Consider the following 19,485-nt stretch of genomic DNA (forward strand, 5'->3'; position numbering starts at 1 on the left):
TGTATTGTCTATAAATAACTCAAAAGGATTATAAATATTTTGAAAATTTAAATATTTATAGAAAATTATAATATAACAACTTAGTGCAAATAGGTTATTCATTTTTGAGTTATAACAAAAAAATAAAATCAACTTTTTTGAATACCTACTGGTATTATACAAAAATTTCCGTTTTATCTTGATTAAGATTTACTTTTAACCCCCGTCCTCCTACAAAGTATCAACTTGATCCAATTTTCTAACAGAAACTACCCTCGCAATTTAAAATCCAAGCACTTTTACTGCCCAAAAGGTGAAATTAATATATTAATTATTATACATTCATTGCTCCAATATGAATTATGAATCTAAAAATATGTTTTAATAGATTTGACAAAACATTTTTGCAGAAGTACTTATTAAAATAAGCTATTGGTTGTGTCTGACCTGCATATTAAAAATGGGCAATTCTTATTTTTACTTTTAATATTTAAAAATTCAAATATACCCATATAAAATGATTGGATTCAATACTAAAATCTACGTACCTAACTGAACTATATTCATGTAAACATTTTATATTTCAACTACAATATAATATGTGTACTTTTTCATAAATTCTAACTTAACTATCCCAAAACCTAAGATTATTTTTAAAAACAAAAATGTTTTTATTACTAGTATAATATTAATACCTATCTAATACTTTCGTGTACAGTTATAAGTTATAATAATTCATCGGTAATAATAATTCCATTATTTAGCACAATCTCTTTATTTTAATAATAATAATAATAAAATTAACTTTATTTTAAATAGGAAAATGTAATTTCTTATTTAGATAGGTACTTTTGTTGTTGTATTTATTGAAACATCAATAAACTATACGTATGTGGGATAAAAAGACAGGAGTGAATAACTCCGATATCCTTTTTACATATTTTTTTCTTTCATAAACGAACTTTCATTTCCAACAAACGCATTTCATGAGCTTTCAATCAAAATTAAAAAATAAAAACATTTTTTCATGACAATTATTTATCTATTAAGTGGTAAATTAAACGAATTACAATGATTTTACACACATCACAAAAAATAAAAATATATTTTCATTGCTAAAAAGTGAAGACATAGTTGGTCGACTCATAATGGTCAACACCCTTTATTTTATTCGTGTCTAAAATAGATAGTCGGACTAGTCGGCATCATATCCTCGTAATGAAACACGCCCAAATTGTGACCTTCCATATTTATGATACCTGAATTTAATTTATTTTTATATACAATTATATTTGGTATTACTATAACCCATATATAAGGCTATTCAACACATTTCCAATCAAATTAATTTTAGTTACGATCTGACCAAATTCCATTTTAAAATCTACATTTATTAAATTGAAATTTGTTTCCTATTGAAAATACAATAATTCCACGAAAAGAACTATGTCTTTAATTATTTTAATTTAAAATATTAGTACAAAACTTAAAAGGCAAGTAATGATAACTTATTTATTTTCCTTGTACTTACGAAAAGCTTAAATTTTAAGATAATGAACGGTTATTAATTAAGTTGTTAATTATTATTTTACTCCATTAAATATAATATTTCGTAGAAATAGACAGAACTGCATTCTAACTAATTAAATTATATTTTGAAATTAAGTTTGGTGTTAGTAACTCACTAACTTCTAACATACCTTAATTAGTTTGTTCATACTATATTAATTTATTATTAAAGTAAATACATTTTTTATTGACTGTTACTATTAACTGTAACTATATGCAATACTTGGAAACTAAATAGTTTTATTATAACGTGATTAAGTAGATATAGCCAATATAGGCCGAAGATACTACATTAATATTTGATTACTCGAAAACACATTTAAATTCTCATGTAGCGCGTATGTTAAACAAAGAAAGAAAATCATCGCTTAAAACAGATTTACAGTAATTCCGCAATTTTGTTATTTCGTATTTTGTCAGTAAGTACAGTTATTTTTATACTTACTTATCTATCAAAATACTTTTTTGATATTACTTACTGATCCAAAAAGAATTTTCTAATAAGACCAGAAAAAATCACTATAAGACGTATACACCCCTTAAATATAAAAACAAATCAAAACCTACCTACGACAATGTTTTCTTCTCACGTAGTCGAGTAACCAATTTATTTAAACACGTGGGTATAATTCTATCAATTACCTACAAATTCAATTTAAAAAATATTTAAATCGTACTCAAACACTATAATAATATTTAAGTTATATACATTTTTTAAAATTAAACATTTTTCTAACGATTTTTTTCATAAATTTTAAACGCCTAGATAATTTTATATAATAATATTATATAACACGATTTATTTTGAATTTAAATTTTTTTATTATATTCATAAGTTAAAACCGGTTCCAATAATGATTTTAATTAATTTCCAATTTTTTAAATAATAATAATTTTCAAATTATTTTTTCACAGACAAAAAAAAAATGTCATTGCACAACCAATTTTTTCCTTTAATTAATTTCTTAAAAACAAATAGTGGGTCTTACCGAGAAAACTTGTATGTTGTTTTCATTTATAAGCACAATATTGTATCTTGTTATATTCCTTGATAATTTTTTTTTTTTAAATATATTTTTAAACTTAATATTAACATTTTTTTTTTATTGATTAAGTAATTTTCTTTAAACGGTACCTAAATAATTATCAATTTACTAACTTTTCTAGCCTGGTAGAATTTATATTATTTCATTATTATAGAAGTAGACCGTACGCAGAATATTATTCTAGTCCAGCATTTCTCAAGCTGTGCGTAGCGACCTACTGGTGGGTTGCAAATCAATTTTTAGTGGGTCGTGAACATTTTTTTTAATTACATAAATATAAATTATAAGATATTAATGTTATTTTATACTGTCTAAATTATAAGGTGCTGTTATCAACTATAGCTGGAAACAAACACACACTTGGCATATACGTCTCGTTATTAAAGTTGTAAAATTATATTCATTATAAACCTATACACTTTATAGCATAAAGTGTATAGGTTAATATGTGTATAAATAAATTAATTTTAATTTTTCAGGACTACTTATTGATCCTGTAAAAGTGAAACGATGTGAGTCGTGATAGATTTCCAAGGAAAAATTTGGGTCGTGATCCTAAAAAGATTTAGAATCATTGATCTCTGATCCTATAACTATGACTATATAAGGGCTAGTAACACGAGGAGAGAATGTTGTCCTGGATGAACGATTATTTTTTTATTCCACTCATAACTTCATTAAATTATTTTCTACTTTTGATATATTAATATATATCTTTATACATTCTTTCACAATATTTAATGAGTAAAATAAATTTAAATTTGTTTATTTTAAACAAATTCAATTTAATAATTATATTTAGAGATATTAGATTGACGATAATTCGTTGTATTTATTTATAGCTGTACAATAATTTTCTGAATATGATTATAAGACAAGTGATAAAAAAAAAGTTCATAAACTAGTCCTTGTGAGCTGTGGTATTTCCTGTTGTAAATTAAACAATAGTGGTAATATAAAATATTAATAATACATTAATAGTAATAACTATAATTTCCAAGTGTTAATAAAAAAAAATTAAGTAATTCACCTTTAAAATTATAAATGTGTTTTTTTTTTAATTGACTTTATAAAGACAATACAAGATAAATCGTACTACTATTGTATTCAAACTACTTAAATTACTTATGGAAATATTGAAAATTATTATAGTAATTTATTTCTAATCATTATAATAGCTATAAGAATAATATTAATAATCTCATTTTATTTAATGTCTGTTATTTTTATTTTTTTAAACAAATTAGTATCTAATCATTATTTTAAAATAAAGCATTGTAGATATCAAAGTTAAATAAGACAATTGTTCGATAGTATCTACGCAAAAGATTGTGTTGTTTGATTCTTTTTATATTTAAATGAAATTATTTAAAATATATTGTATATAAACAATTATAAACACATTATTAATACAAAATTAATTTTACACTCAATTTTATCATCATATTATTATATAGGTACTTGTTTGTAATTTAACCAAAATGTTTAACTTCAATGTATTCATATAAATAAACAGTTCAGATTTAGTTAATATGACGTCGTTGAATGGTTGATGTTCAAAATATTGTTTAATTAAAGTTTACATGATTTTAACTGTAGGTATCTATTAAGCAGTCGTAACCATACAACGTTTATATCCCTTAGGTAGTATCTATTTTAGTAATGTATTATTATTTATTAATATATCAGTGTCAGATTTTAACCGAACATGGTAAACTGTTTGCTAAAGAATAAACGTGAGTGGGTATTTGAAATCTAGACCATAATCAACACATCAAACGTGTATGAATTTTGTTAATCTATACTAAATTGAGAATTGAGAAATAATATATATTTTGATTAACTTTACCAATTGGTGTTTGATTGCACACGTGTAATAATACAAATAATATAATATTCCGAAAAATTACTTCGTCAACGTCATTGACAATAATTTAAAAATCAAATTGTACAGGTACTAGGCACAACAAAGAGTGTTGAATGATGAGAATAATCATTAAATGACACATAGCTATGAAAGAATGCAATCCAAAATATATTTGCGTATTATATTGTTATGAAAATGATTGAAAGATTAATAATGTAGGTGAGTCTATATAAAGAAATATGCGTATTAATTAATAAATTTACACTTAATTTTTTGATTCATTAATATATTTACTGTAATTTTTAATCTGATATCGTGAATATAATATAATACAAAATAACTTCATGCAGTATAAAAGAATCCTTTTAATGAATAAAAATACAAAATGTGCACTAAGCTACTAGAGAAGATACGCGGTATATTATGCTGTATAAACTCTTGATAAGATCGAATTGTATAAACTTTATTCCAAAAGAATAAACTATTATCAAATCGATGATCTTATAATACTTTGAAACACATTCATACAAAAGACTCAAAATTCCGAAGGATAATGTAACTAAATCCATCAACTTTCTTTCTTATTTTATTTTTAAAAATAATTTTCATCTTCTTTAAATAAATAGTTGAATAAGAAATAAAATTATATTGTAAAAAGGTACTTTAGACATAAAAATAATCAAAAAATTATACTTATCTATATAGTCTGTAATTGAAAATAATTATAAAAGAATATAAATACCTATTTAATTTAACGTTATATACAATACATATCTATTATGTTGTATGTAAGTATGTACTCGTACCTCATGTATGTATTACATAATGTAGGTATAAAATGTGTCTGTATGAACATAAATATAATATTATACATGAAAGATTGAAAAATAAAAACCAATTATTTTATATAAACTTTTCTTTTTTTAAATTTTTTATTTTATTTATACAATTTTTACCTACACTTATATAATTAAAAATATTTTGACTTAAAAAAGGGGGGTTTTTTTTAATTGAAAATTATTTAAAATACCTACTTAATTTTAAACTTGAAAATACATAATTCTAAAATCTCATAAACTTTAAACGTAGTATAATATTTTTCTAAGAGCTTACTTTTTCCGTGAACTTTTATCAGAATATTTTATCCCATAATACTATTACATAATTATATATTGCTACACTTATAATATAATTAGGGTGTTGAAATTATAATTAATTTTAAGTATAACTATTTCATAATTTATCACTATTAACATGAAATCCATTATTTAAATATAATTATTAAGTAATTTTTAATCATAATTATGATATACTTACCTATAGTTTTAAGATTATTGAGTTAAATTTGTTCTAAAGAAATCGGATATATTTTAATATTCACATTGGTTGTAATTATTTATATTAGACATAAAAATACTGTAGTTTAAACATTAAAACATTTAAGAAGAGATTTAAAACTAATTATTGATAATACATTTATATACACTCTAAATTATAATTAAAAATTATACATTTATTTATACAGGTATGGTGACATGGTACCAGAAACAATAGCCGGAAAAATTGTTGGTGGAGTGTGTTCACTCAGTGGAGTGCTTGTTATCGCACTACCTGTACCAGTAATCGTGTCTAATTTCAGTCGAATCTACCATCAAAATCAGCGAGCAGATAAAAGAAAAGCTCAAAGAGTAAGTTTTTTTTTATATATACCTAAATTGAATTTTAAATAAATATGAAATTTAATCATTACTACTCATTGACAGTTATAAGTTATAATTTTATGAATAATTCATGATGAAATACGAAATTAAATTGAAAATCCTTTTTAAAAGTTTATGAAAAATTAAATGCATCCAAATAAAATAAAACTTTTAAGTGGATGTTATCTAAAATGTTGGTTTTAAGTTAGAAAGACTTAAGTTACATATACTTTTAAATTCTTTAAAATTGAAATTTTATTCTTTAAACATAACAATAGAACTACGGAGTTAATTGTAAAAAGTTAAAATGATATTCTTTTTATGTAGTAGTGTAATAAGAGAACAATATTATAGTGATATTTATATTTTGCAACATTGAATTCTAATCAGGAACGTATTTAGACAAAGGAGAGGAGTTAACATCAATTCAAACAGCAATTTTTAGGGATTTAGCGATGGAAACATCACTGTTCACAACCTTCAACCATCATCCATCGTCATTTAAGAGATACATATATATTTTTATGATATTGTAATTATATTTAAAAATCAAGATCCATTGATATGATTGCAAATAATATACAATTATTATAATAACTTTAACAGCAATACATGCACGATATCTTAAAATAGAAATAAAAAATCAATCATAGAATCACTATAATATATTTTCAGTTTTATTATGTTTTAGGTTTATACTGATGTTCTCATTAGTTTGGACTTAGTTTCATACAATCTGATAATTTGTATGAATATTATTTGAACAACAGAATATCATTAAAATGAGTGATAAGTTAATAAACTCGAATAGTATAACTTCTAGAAAATTAATCATAGAAAACAATTTAAAAAATCAACATGTTATTTCAGGAAATTCTTAAATAATAAAATTATTTTACAACTAATAACCTAAAATTGACATGTATTTATGAAATGTACAGTATTTGTAAGTTCTTGCAAATTATTTTTCAATAATTTTTTGTCCAAATAATATTGGTGGTAGTTCTTTTTGTTTAGAAATGGTGGAGATAATAGAGACAGCATCTAATAAGTTTTCTGTATGGCGTCAAAACATTATAAATTCATCTTTGATTCTAATATATCTTAAATATATAAATATACTTTTTAGAAGTTTAAACAAACTTAAATTAAACAATAATTAATATGATATCATTATCAGTAAGAGTACCAGTAGTAATTATACACTAGAGTGTATACACACTTATTATTCAATAAATTTATGTTGTCATATGATAATTAAAAAAATAAGTAATAAGTTAGTACGAATGTTTTTATATTACATATTATTACATATTATTACATTTTCGGAGAAAACAAATTTATTTTCAAATAATATTTTATTTAAATCTAAAAAATAATTGTATGTAGATCCTTATTAAATTTGAGTATAAAATGGCATTTTTGTTACGAAAAATAAGATTGATTCGCAATAATAAAAATAATAAAATGGAAATTTCTATACAGTGTAAATATATACTTTCAATCGAATGATATGATGGTATGACGCGAGCAATTTTTGAACATATTTTTACTCATCCAAAATTGTTAAATAAAAAAATAACATAAAACCTAAAACCAATAGCTATTTTTCGCCCCCGTTCAGAATTTAAAAATATTCTTTCTATAGAAATATTCCGATTTTAGTTTTCATTTCAAACTTTTATTTACTTATGATTTAGTTTTATCTAGAAAGAATAATGTTTTAGGACGTATAACCACGGCTACATAGTGTATAACCTTAATAACTATTTGTTACTCATTCTCTAATTTTTAATAATTAATAATTAATTAAACAAAATCATATCAATCATATTCAAGTATAAAAATTATAGAGTTATACTATGTATAATTAAACACTAAAAACATTAGGTATATACAATAATGAATATATTATTATTAAGACATGAGTTATGTACAATTTGTTAAGTTGTGTATTAGTTTTATAATTTACAATAATACATAGCAAAGTAAAAAAAATAACTAACTTTAAACAAATTACTGTGAACGCTATAAGTAATTAGTGCTATTAAAATGTATGAAATTTATTCACTTTTTCATCTTATTTATGCTAAATAAGCCTATCAAAAGTAATATGTAATATGGTAGTAATGTAAAAATCATATGTTTAGGCTTTTCGAAAAAAATGATTTATCTGTATTTGTTTCGTGATACTAATCACATTAATTTGATGTTTTACAGAAAGCACGGCTAGCTAGGATAAGGATAGCAAAGGCCTCTTCGGGTGCCGCATTTGTAAGCAAAAAAAAAGCGGCTGAAGCCAGGATGGCGGCTCAAGAATCCGGGCTAGAGCTTGATGAAAATTACAGAGAAGAAGACATATTTGAACTGCAGCATCATCATTTACTTCGATGTTTGGAAAAAACGACTGTAAGTAAATTGAATAGTGTTTATTTTTTCCTTTACTCTTCATATCCACTCATTCATTCTTTTTACATTTTTTCTGTACACAGATGAGTTTGTTTGTCTTATATAAATACCACAAAATATATTTTTTAGATAAATCTATTGGTCAACCCATTTTAATTATTTTTTTTAATATATAAGACTAACAGCAATGGATTATTAAAAAGAAAACCTTAGGAGATACATAGCTTCTAAAATAAAATCTTGATTGTGATTTCTGATTCTTTGTTTCCTTATTCTCAATTTATTTTTAAATCTTAAATATTAAAAATATAAATACCCACTTAATTTATGAGATTTATGTTACATTAGTGTAAATTAATGATTTAACTACAAGTATTATTAAAAAAATATTTTTACTAATGACATCCGTAATTACTATTATTTTAAACAAAAACTCCAACTTTGTATTAAATATAAATTTATATGTATAATTAATTAGAAATTTATGTTATCAGACAACCTCGATTATAAAAATCATGCTATTTAGATATTTTGCAATTATAAAACAAAAGCCGAAAAATTATTCCATTTAGTGATTGTCATTCAGTAATAAAACAGTATAATTTTCAAGTTTAATTTATTCAAAAATGTATTCATCTTTGTTTCTGACTTCTATGCTGTATAAATGCATTAAATTACCAGTTGTCATGTTAAAATAATGAAAATTAATTTCCGAACGAAAATTACTCTTAGAGCTTATAAAGATTAAAGAAAAATAAGTAAATTAAAAGATAATTACATTGTCCTCTATCGCACATTGTTCTTAGATGTATAGGTTGTATAGATTGTCATTGAGTATAAAGCCACAACTATACTGTGTTCATAGTTGTCTTTGATAAAGTACAATACGGAACAACAAAGGTTTTCATCAACAAAGTTTATTTTGAAACTTTAATATTACCTACGATGATTTACAACAAAGAAAATTCAAAATATACATTAAGATAAATAATGTTTTAAGACATCAATTATTAATTATTTAAAATGTTTATAAACATACAAAAAAATTATATCTAAATAAAAATGAATAATATTTATAATAATCAACTAATTTAATATTTAAAAATCAAATTTCTTGAATTACCTAACGTTTTTATTTTGAGTTTTATGATTTTCATGAAAATATAATAGGTATGTGAAAAGATTCTACAAATAGTTCTTTTATATTATAATACCTAAACGGCTAAACCCATATGTTTTTATATTTTTTAAGTACCATAACAGGTACTTTAAGTTCCTATTTAACTAATTTACTAAATAACTGAAGATTTTTTTTTTTTTAATTAACTCATTCTTTTGTATTTAATACTCTAGATAATTAATCATAGTATGGACAAACATGTTAAGTATTAATATTATTTGATTGAAATTAACTAGGAATTACTGCATCCTGAAATAATAGTATTATTATGGTAGATTTATTAAGGATTATGGTAGGTAGATAATATCTTTCAGGACTTAGTATTCATGAATACTGTACTATAGAAACATAACTAAATTAATTATAATTAAAGCGCATAACCGTACATGCCATTAATGATATATTGATATATTATATGACATTAATCTATCCTTCGTATAATTTACAAAAAGTTCTCATTTTCTCAATGCGGGTTAAGCATTAAAAATAAACAATTTCATTAATGATTTGGTATACATATTTGTTATCTGATACTCTCATTCCTTCGATATAAATTTTAATCATAAAAGTTCAAATTACCAATGATGATTCATTTCATAATTTAAGATGCTCATTCTACTGTACAAATTATATGATTTCCCCGAAGATAGTTTTAAAAACGAAAATATATTTTTACGATACACTACATAATTTGTATACTATCCAAAATAAATAACAACATTTTATAATATATTTCTCATACACATTTAATTGTTGTAAAAATACAATTTCCAAATTCATAATGATAGTATTGGTACTTACATCCCGCCTACAACATTAAAAAAAAAAATATGCAAAGCCATAAATGGTATATTTGTTACTGTATTCAGTCTAACAAAAATTTTATAAAATGCAAAAATAAAATCTATTTTTATTCCACTTTTTACTTTATTAAACTTTATGTATACGTGTATATTAAACCATGCTCCAGCTATTTTATAGCTATGTTTATTTAGGATTCTAAAATTTAAGTATGTGTGGGTTATAAATACTATGGAATAAAAACCGTTATTAATGATTAACATCATCACCATGAATATCAGTTTGTTTTTTTTTAAATTAAGTACCTATACCTATAGTTTTAACATGTGTTATACCTACCACAAATAATAATATTTATCCAAGGTATTTTACAAAAATATAAACTATAAACTATTTATACTTTGTTATACTTCAATCGTGTAGTATGAAATCTAAATAAATAATATCATTAAACAAACCTAACTAAAAATAATAATAATACGTAAAAAAAAAAAAAATTAAGAAAAAGGCACATCGAAAATAATACAGATGCCGTTTATTGGCACTTTGTATCGTTTCACTCGTGCTTATAAGTTGTAGTTAATAAACTAGATATATTATAGGTAATAAAACGTATAAAATTGTATGTTTTAAATTCGAATTCTAATACTAAATCTTAGTATAAGAAACATAACTTTTAAGAGAAGCTTTGTTACGATACTGTTTCGATTTAAAAATATTATAATAATTACATATTTATTTTTTGTAATAAAGCTTAAAGCTATAAATTAAAAAAAAATAATCCCTATCATTTTTTTAACATTTTTATTGTATTATTACCAATACAGTTTTGAAAATATTTTAATATTATTATGGTTAACATTTAAATAATTCAAATTATAGTGATTGCAAATTTTATGAATATTTATTTAAAAAATAGTTGTTAAAAAAAGCTGTATCCGATTTCTCAATACTTTCGTAATGAGATTTCACAATTAAAAAATAAAAAGAAGAACACAATATAGAAATTATAGTATTTAATTTAATATAAATTACACGTTATTATTAGAATACTAGTCATATTAAAAAACAAATACAAAAACTAACAATTGTGTATATTAATCTAATTCCTTTATTTTTCTATATTAAATTCATATAAAGAAATATCGTAGCCTTACTAACATTTCCTTAATATTTTCTAAAACTACTGAGATTTTACAATGCTTTTTTGTAAGTACCATCTGTTTTCAATTGTCGATTTTAAATTTACAGAGCTTACATGAAACTTTCAACAACTTTTACTGCTTCAAATACCTACAAAAAAACCCCACGTCTTTCTAATACTTATTCTTCTTTAAGTTTAAACTCTAAATATTATATAAAATTTATTTATTAATACTTGGCAGTTTTTATTAATATTTTTTTTCCAAAATACAAACTTTTTTTAAAAAAAAAAAAGATTATCAATTGAGGACAAAATAATATTAAAAATAATTTTTAGTATGTATATCTATCATAAATAAACAAATTATATGTTATGGAATATGCCTTGTGACAATGCTTTATGCCACCTCTTTGTTTTTTGTATCAATATTAAGAATAGTAGGATAATTTTTAACCTTAACAGTTAACATTATTAACGCTGTTGCATTAACTATGCTATCACCATTTAAATTTAAAATATAATTAGGTAATAGCCAATAGGTAATATTGAGAAAATATATTCATAAAAAATTGACATCTGTAACATCATAATTCATAGCTTTACTAGCTTTATGAGTCAATCTCGTAGTTATTTTTATATTACAAAAATTACCCAGTATCTTTCAAAAACAAAAATAACCAAGCATTTTTGATTTCCAAATGTATTATTAAAAAAAATAATAATAACTAATATAGTTGTTGTATGTTTACTTACACAGAAATAATTATCACAGAAAAAATAATTTTGTATTTATTAATCAGTTGATATAGACATTTTAGCCATAAAAAAATGTTTGAATTTTTTATGTTATAAACTATTACAATTAATTGTTCTAATTACCTATTTAAAGTTTATAGTCATGTCATAGATATGCAACAATTTACTTCATAGCCAAATAATATGTAAGTAATCTAAATATTCTTATATTTATATTTTAAAAAGAACATTATGATACTTATTTTAAAAAAACTAGTTTTACCCCATGATAGCATATAAGAATTTTGTTTACTTGCTATAAACAGCTATATTTAATTTTGCTATTTAATTTATGGGCTTGCCATCCGTGTTTTTCTGATTTCTAATGTTTGTGAAATAATCTAACAACTTTCAATCTTTAGACTTAATATATCAGCAACACTTAACAGTATACTGTATATAAGATATAACAAGACTATTTGACAAACTTCCATTACAAATATTACTATATTTATTAAATAGTCTTGTTACACCTTGTATATAATTATTCGTAAGTAACGTATTTTATGTAAAACGAATATTTAAATAGGACACAAATCAGGTCAATTTTAATTTTCTATAATTGCATGTTATTGAAAATTTACATTTAGAATGGTTTTTATTCATGTTTTACATTCCATTTTTTGTAAAAATGCATTGTATTAATAAGATTTTTTTGCACAGTTCGTAGATATCTATCAATTTTGTTAATTCCATAAACTGAACAGATGTTTAATGTTTCAGAATTCATAATTTTATCAATTACAAAATTACAAATCTTTTATCTTTTGTTAATAAATTTATACTCAGACACCTAAGATCTTGATTAAGATAAAAACAAAAGTATTTAGATTTATAATTAAAAAGCTTAAAAAATGATTAAGTGCACTCAACACATGTTGAGGAACAAGTCACCGATAACAAAAGTAACGTCTTTTATAGTTTTATAAAAAAAAAAGGCTACGATATTGTGTGATCTTAACTCAGTTCGTTGTGTTATTGTTGTCAAATATGCTACGTAATCAAAATAATAAAATTGTTCACTTAATACTTTTTCTTTATAGTTTAGTTTACACTTGCCGACATTAAATTATGTTAAGTTTCTAGTTTCTAAGTGTGTGAAAATCGAACGATTTTAGTTATATATGTATCAACAATTTAACAACAATAAATTCGTTAATTTTAAATTGTTTCTAAAAAGTTTGAATACCAACTTTTACCTTGTTTAATACATTTTAATTACTTATTACCCATCCCCTTCTCGCATTTAATGGCATTTTATAATTATACCTACTGTTTTTTAATTTTCTTAACTAAAACATACATTTTACTATTTCTTTTGTTCATAAAAAAATCAAATATTACATTACCTATATATTTCTATTGTATATTATAATACATTCGGTTAGGTGCTATAAGAATTTTAATATTTAAACTCAAACACATTTTTTACAATCATTGTAATATTATATAAAGCTGAAAAATTATTTTTCACATATATCTATTACCTACTGTAATAAAAACGTATATATTATTATACAATTATTATATTTACACTATATTAAACTATTGTTATTCAATTTTGAGTAAACCCATACGCTGTAAACATGTCTTAATAAGTTCACAGTATAAAAACTTATTAAGAAACTTGTATTAAATTTTCAAATCTTAGAAATAAATATCAAAAATAAATTTCTAACTATGAAATAATTTGCTAATTTTCATTATTTTAACAAAATTTGTTAAAATTCTAACATTAAAGCTATCGAATTTATTAACCAAACATTTCTTTATTAACAAGTAAAAAAAATAAAAACTTAAATAGTTAAAAAAAAGTCAAAATATTTTGAAAATTATGCCATTCATAAAAAATAATTAATATTTACACTTGATATAAATTTCAAGTTTCTACAATTTTTTGATTTGAGAATAAAAAAATTAATTTAGTCTAAAACTGGTTTAGCATAAAATTTACCATTTATCTTTAATTTTTTGTTTGTTTTTCTCTATTTAAAAAAAGAACTGAACATTTTTAATTTTAGCCTCTTAAAAGTTGAAAATAGATCATAAACCCTCAAGTTTAAAATTAAAGCATTTTATCGACTACTTTATCAAATATATGAACACAAAAATTAAAACTCATATCATAGTAAAATAAATACATTCAACAATCCACTAAAAATATAAAAAAAAAAATATTTATCATGTTTGAAAAATCACAGTATGAATATCTTATGTTTGTCATGGTTGTTTCCTTTAAAGGTGTGAAATTTGTTTAACATTGTTGATTTCAACCTTTAGATGTTTTAACACACATGATTTTAAATATACACATAAAAAACAATGACGTACACACAGTATGTTATATCTCCCACGCTATGAAAACGATTAATTTATCATTAACAAGTAAAAACCGAACAAAATGACTCCAGTATTGAGAATAATATACAACTAAAATCTCATCAAGATAAGATAGATAGTTATCAATAAATAACTGTATACATATATTTATTTAAATATAAATAAAAATTTTATTTTTATCTAGATAGGATGAACATAATCTAGTATATAAAATTAAATCGAGTATATTAAATCGATTATTTACTATATTTAAATGTTATATATTAATTAAAATAAATATAAACAATTTGGATAAAATATAAGTAAGACATTTCGAGCTTATACAGTTATATATTTATATTTATATATTAGATTATTTTAATAAAGTTAGTGTCGTAGGTACCTTGTGATTTTAGACTTAAAATCCAAAATTAACTATTTTAGAACTTGAAAACCTGAAATCTTAAAACTGAAAAAATGTTGTATTACTGCTAATGAATTATCAGTAAATCATTTATTTCGTGTCGATTACAAGATTTTTAAAAACCATTTATTTTTGAATTACAAAGAAAAAAAAATTTATATCAGATGAAATCGTATTTCTACCATTTATAATTCATTTTTCAGTATTTTTTCATTACGCATTTATTTACACAGTACAGAATTCACAAGATGACGTCTCAAAAGTACTTATAATATAAGATGTTCTAATAAAAAATGAGTAAACACGTACCGATTGGACAATCTTCTGGAGGAAAAATCTTAATATAAAAAAACTAATATTACAAATACATTTTTATTACTGTGGCTTGTATGTTAAACTTATCTGTCAACTGTGTATATTATTATTATCGTATTATATTATTCCAATAATATTGTAAATGCTTTTACACCTAAAATTTAGATTCAATTAATACAATAAGCTTTTCTGTAGAAGCTAGTATAAATTTACCTTGAAATTTAATTTTAATCACTCCTTTTAAAAAACAATAGAATATTTTTTCAAACGTATAATATACACATTTTGTATTTACAAATATATTAATGCGTTTTTTAAACATTAATATTATAGTATTAATAAATTTAAGTACATAATATGTACTATAAACTAATATACTACGTAATCGTGTTTTATATATTGTTTACCTTTACCCTCGCAATTTATTTTATTTTTTATATGAAAAGAAAACATCAAACATTATTTGAGTTTATAATCATTTTTTTTTTCGTAAGTACTTACGAAATATAAATTCTTCAATTTAAATATTGTTATGTATCTACCATCTACCTAATACCAAACTGTAAAAGCAGCGTAATAATATTCTTAGTGAATATAACTTTTATAGAGAATAAAATTCTTTGTTAACGAATTATAATAAAAATAAAACCATTTAATTAATAATTCTATGATATAATTAGGTGCTTAATCATACTTACAAATATTCATACTCGATTTTTCTTCTATTGTACCTATTCTTTTAGTTATCGATTTTTTTTTTCACATAAGAAATTATTTTTAGAATTAATTTTTTTTTTATGTTAGGATAGAGAGTTTGTGGAGCTCGAAGTGCCATATAACGGTCAATCAAAAAGGCCATGCTCACCGTCTCCCCTACTGAGCCCTAGCCATTCGGCATTAAGCAGGGTGAACTTCTTAAGCTCATGCTGTACAAGATGCTGTAATCAACGGTATCAGGTTTGATAGTTTCTATTTCATTTATACTAGGTAAATCTTTAGTAAAAAGTTCATTTGAATGTCGATAGTCATTTATAGTCACTATTAAAAAAGTAGAATTGTTTTAATTTTTGATACTAAAATTCATTTTTAAATTACTGAATTAGTTTAAACCAAAGGTTCCTAAACTTACTATGGGTTACATAAAATTATCATGTATATTTTATTTAAATATAATAATTATAGTATTCAAATTTCTTATAAATAGTTGATAAAATATTTAGAAAAAAATACTTAAGTGATTTTTTATATAAAAATGTGTTACACTATATTTCGGCATTTCAGTATACATTCATTGATATCAATTAATTTTATTTTATTTTTCCGTGAAAGTAATGGGTGTACAACATAACAATATGTTTGAAATAAAAAAATCTATAGTAAAAAAAATACACAATATATTTTTTAATTAAGTAAATAATTATTTTTGTAATTTTATTATTATGTATAATATTAAGTTACTATTTGAGAAAAAAGTATTTATATTTTTGTAAGTCGTACCGTGAAAAGTTTGGGAAACTATGGTTTAGACAACAATGCACAATACACTTTCTAATTAAATTTGATTATACTGTATTTGAAATGTCTAGTCAATAAAACATAAATATACAAGTAGGTATATTTGTAAACACTTATAGTGCAATATGTATATCGTATAATATAGAATACAATACAAAATCCATCAGTATACGTTATTATGAATAGGTAGGTACCTACTTAATAATAAATTACATCAAATAACGTAGATTTTAATATGTAATTATAGGTAGTTAAAGTATAATATTGTAATTAGTAGTTTTTTCTAAATAAATTGTAGTAAAGTTTTGTAGAGCTGAATAATTAAACTTTTTTTTACTCGAGAAATTATTTTTAAAAATTCAGATTCCTAAACTTTTAAAAAATTATTTGCATGTTTTAAAATAAATCTTAATAAATAATAGCTTATATATATTAAAAATATATAGTTATTATTTATATATTTGTATCTAACTGTATTAATCAAAAATGCCTGAAGTCGCATTGTAGTAAAAATTATTTTATTTTTGTAAGACATCGATAAACGTTTAATTAGAATTGAATTAATATTTTGAACATTACCAAATTATTCACTTTTTTATCTAATAAAAACAATTAAAAAAATAAAATAAAATCATAGTTTTAGACGTTGTAGTAGTTATAATATTATACCTAATACTATTATTTAAAAATAGAAAAAAACATTTTGCCATTTTAATTTTTAGAAACAATGTAATTTTATTATAGTATAGAATACGCTATAAACATAAAGTTTTGTAAACTAATAATTAACTTGTTATAAATTGGTAGGTACAGTGATGATTATGGCACCACAATAATGAAATACAAAATCAGGAATAGTGAATAGCGATAGCTGACGTTATTTATGAATTTAACTTACTTATGACTTAATACATTTGTTACTGCAATACTGGCATGTAATTATGACAATAAATAAAAAGGTATTTAAAATTAACATAAAACACTACGTAGATATTAAATATTATAATCCTCTTTCATACGATGTAAATTAAGTATATTTTTTCTACTGTTGATTACTTCACATTATACATTCTAAGAATGTATAAAATATGTTGATTTTGTTTTCCATATTATGCTTAGAAATTTACATGTACAACATGAAGCTACATTATATAGTCTACATACATATTAATTTATATGATAAAGGTTATTACTATAACTATTCTAATTAAAAATGCGTATTGTACCGCAGAAAATGCTTTCCGCGAATATTACATAGTTTAAGTAATATTTTTAATCCTTGAAAAAAAAACAAAGTATTTTGGTTATAGTAATAATTTACACCACTGGTCTACATGTAGGTAATTGTACCATTGGATAACACGGATTAAAAAGCAACCAGTCGTGTCATGTACGCAGTGACTTCGAGACATATAAGACCCTGTGAAGTTCTAATAATATATACCTAGCTTATACGTTATAAAAATGTAGTGAATATTTTCGACGGCGAAAAAAAAAGTCACAAACAAAAGCAGGGAGAGGCCCAGTAACACGGACATGATATAAGAGTATACGAATCTCGTTCACAAGCGAATAATATAGATGTATACGTAAATATATATGTATACCTGTGTAGTGTGTTTGCTATATAAAGGAGCGCAGGTGTTGGTGTAATTACGGGTATGCATTAGCAGACCCGTCGAGTTGTGTATAATATATTATTATTATTATTATTATTATAAACGTGCAACGCTTGCCGAAATCTTAACTTTTGACTTGGCAACAATATTGTCGACAAAAAACCAACACGGATCCCGCCAAAGTTCGTGGCTGAAATCGATATATTATTATAGGACAGTTACACCTATATAGTGTTAATGTGTTATACAGCGTTCGTAACGATCGGAAAAAATCAAACTCTCGAATTGTTATAGACATGATACATTTTATATTTAAAAAAAGTTTGAACTATCGTAACATATGCATGATTAGCATGAAGAATAAGCCATCACGCTTCTTTTTCCGTGATAAATTGTTAATGAATTATAAGTACTGGTTTGAAAATTAAAATTATTTTCTGTTTAGTATTTTGATCGGGACATTCGAATAGTGTATGATCGTTCGAAAAAAATTCTTTTAACTCATTCGAGCGTACATAATACAACGCGTATGTTTGCAATTTACAGTACCTATATGTATAATAATAATATAGTTTTACCGTGAATGCATGAATGTGTTTCTAACTGGGTAATTATTTTATCAAACAACACTCGTGTCTCGTTGTTTTAAAATCTATTGACGATTTTGAAAATATTTTTCCTACATTATTCCCAGTCGAAATCAAAGAATATTTCTTAAGTTATAATTTTTTTTAAATGACAACCTGCATTTTTTGGAGTATTTTGATAAATAGTATAATATATAGATGATCGGAGTAGTAGAC

At 22.8% G+C, this 19,485-nt stretch overlaps 1 protein-coding gene across 3 annotated transcripts in view; it reads left to right on the plus strand.

Annotated features, from left to right (window-relative positions):
- LOC113557172 (potassium voltage-gated channel protein Shal) overlaps nt 1-19,485 on the plus strand; it is a 60,111-nt gene that overhangs the window by 35,800 nt on the left and 4,826 nt on the right. Inside the window, exons 2-4 of one of the 3 annotated variants that reach the window (XR_003405576.1) lie at nt 5,987-6,149; nt 8,382-8,570; nt 16,358-16,505. Coding sequence is in view for 2 of the 3 variants with exons in the window: in XM_026962522.1 (XP_026818323.1) it covers nt 5,987-6,149; nt 8,382-8,570; nt 16,353-16,505 (505 nt within the window). In the remaining variant the exon portion in view is untranslated. Of the gene's footprint in view, nt 1-5,986; nt 6,150-8,381; nt 8,571-16,352; nt 16,506-19,485 lie in introns of all 3 variants that reach the window. The other 2 variants (XM_026962522.1, XM_026962523.1) reach the window with 2 other exon arrangements.

The sequence above is a fragment of the Rhopalosiphum maidis genome, chromosome 3 (genome assembly GCF_003676215.2).
Source record: "Rhopalosiphum maidis isolate BTI-1 chromosome 3, ASM367621v3, whole genome shotgun sequence".
Lineage (NCBI taxonomy): Eukaryota > Metazoa > Arthropoda > Insecta > Hemiptera > Aphididae > Rhopalosiphum > Rhopalosiphum maidis.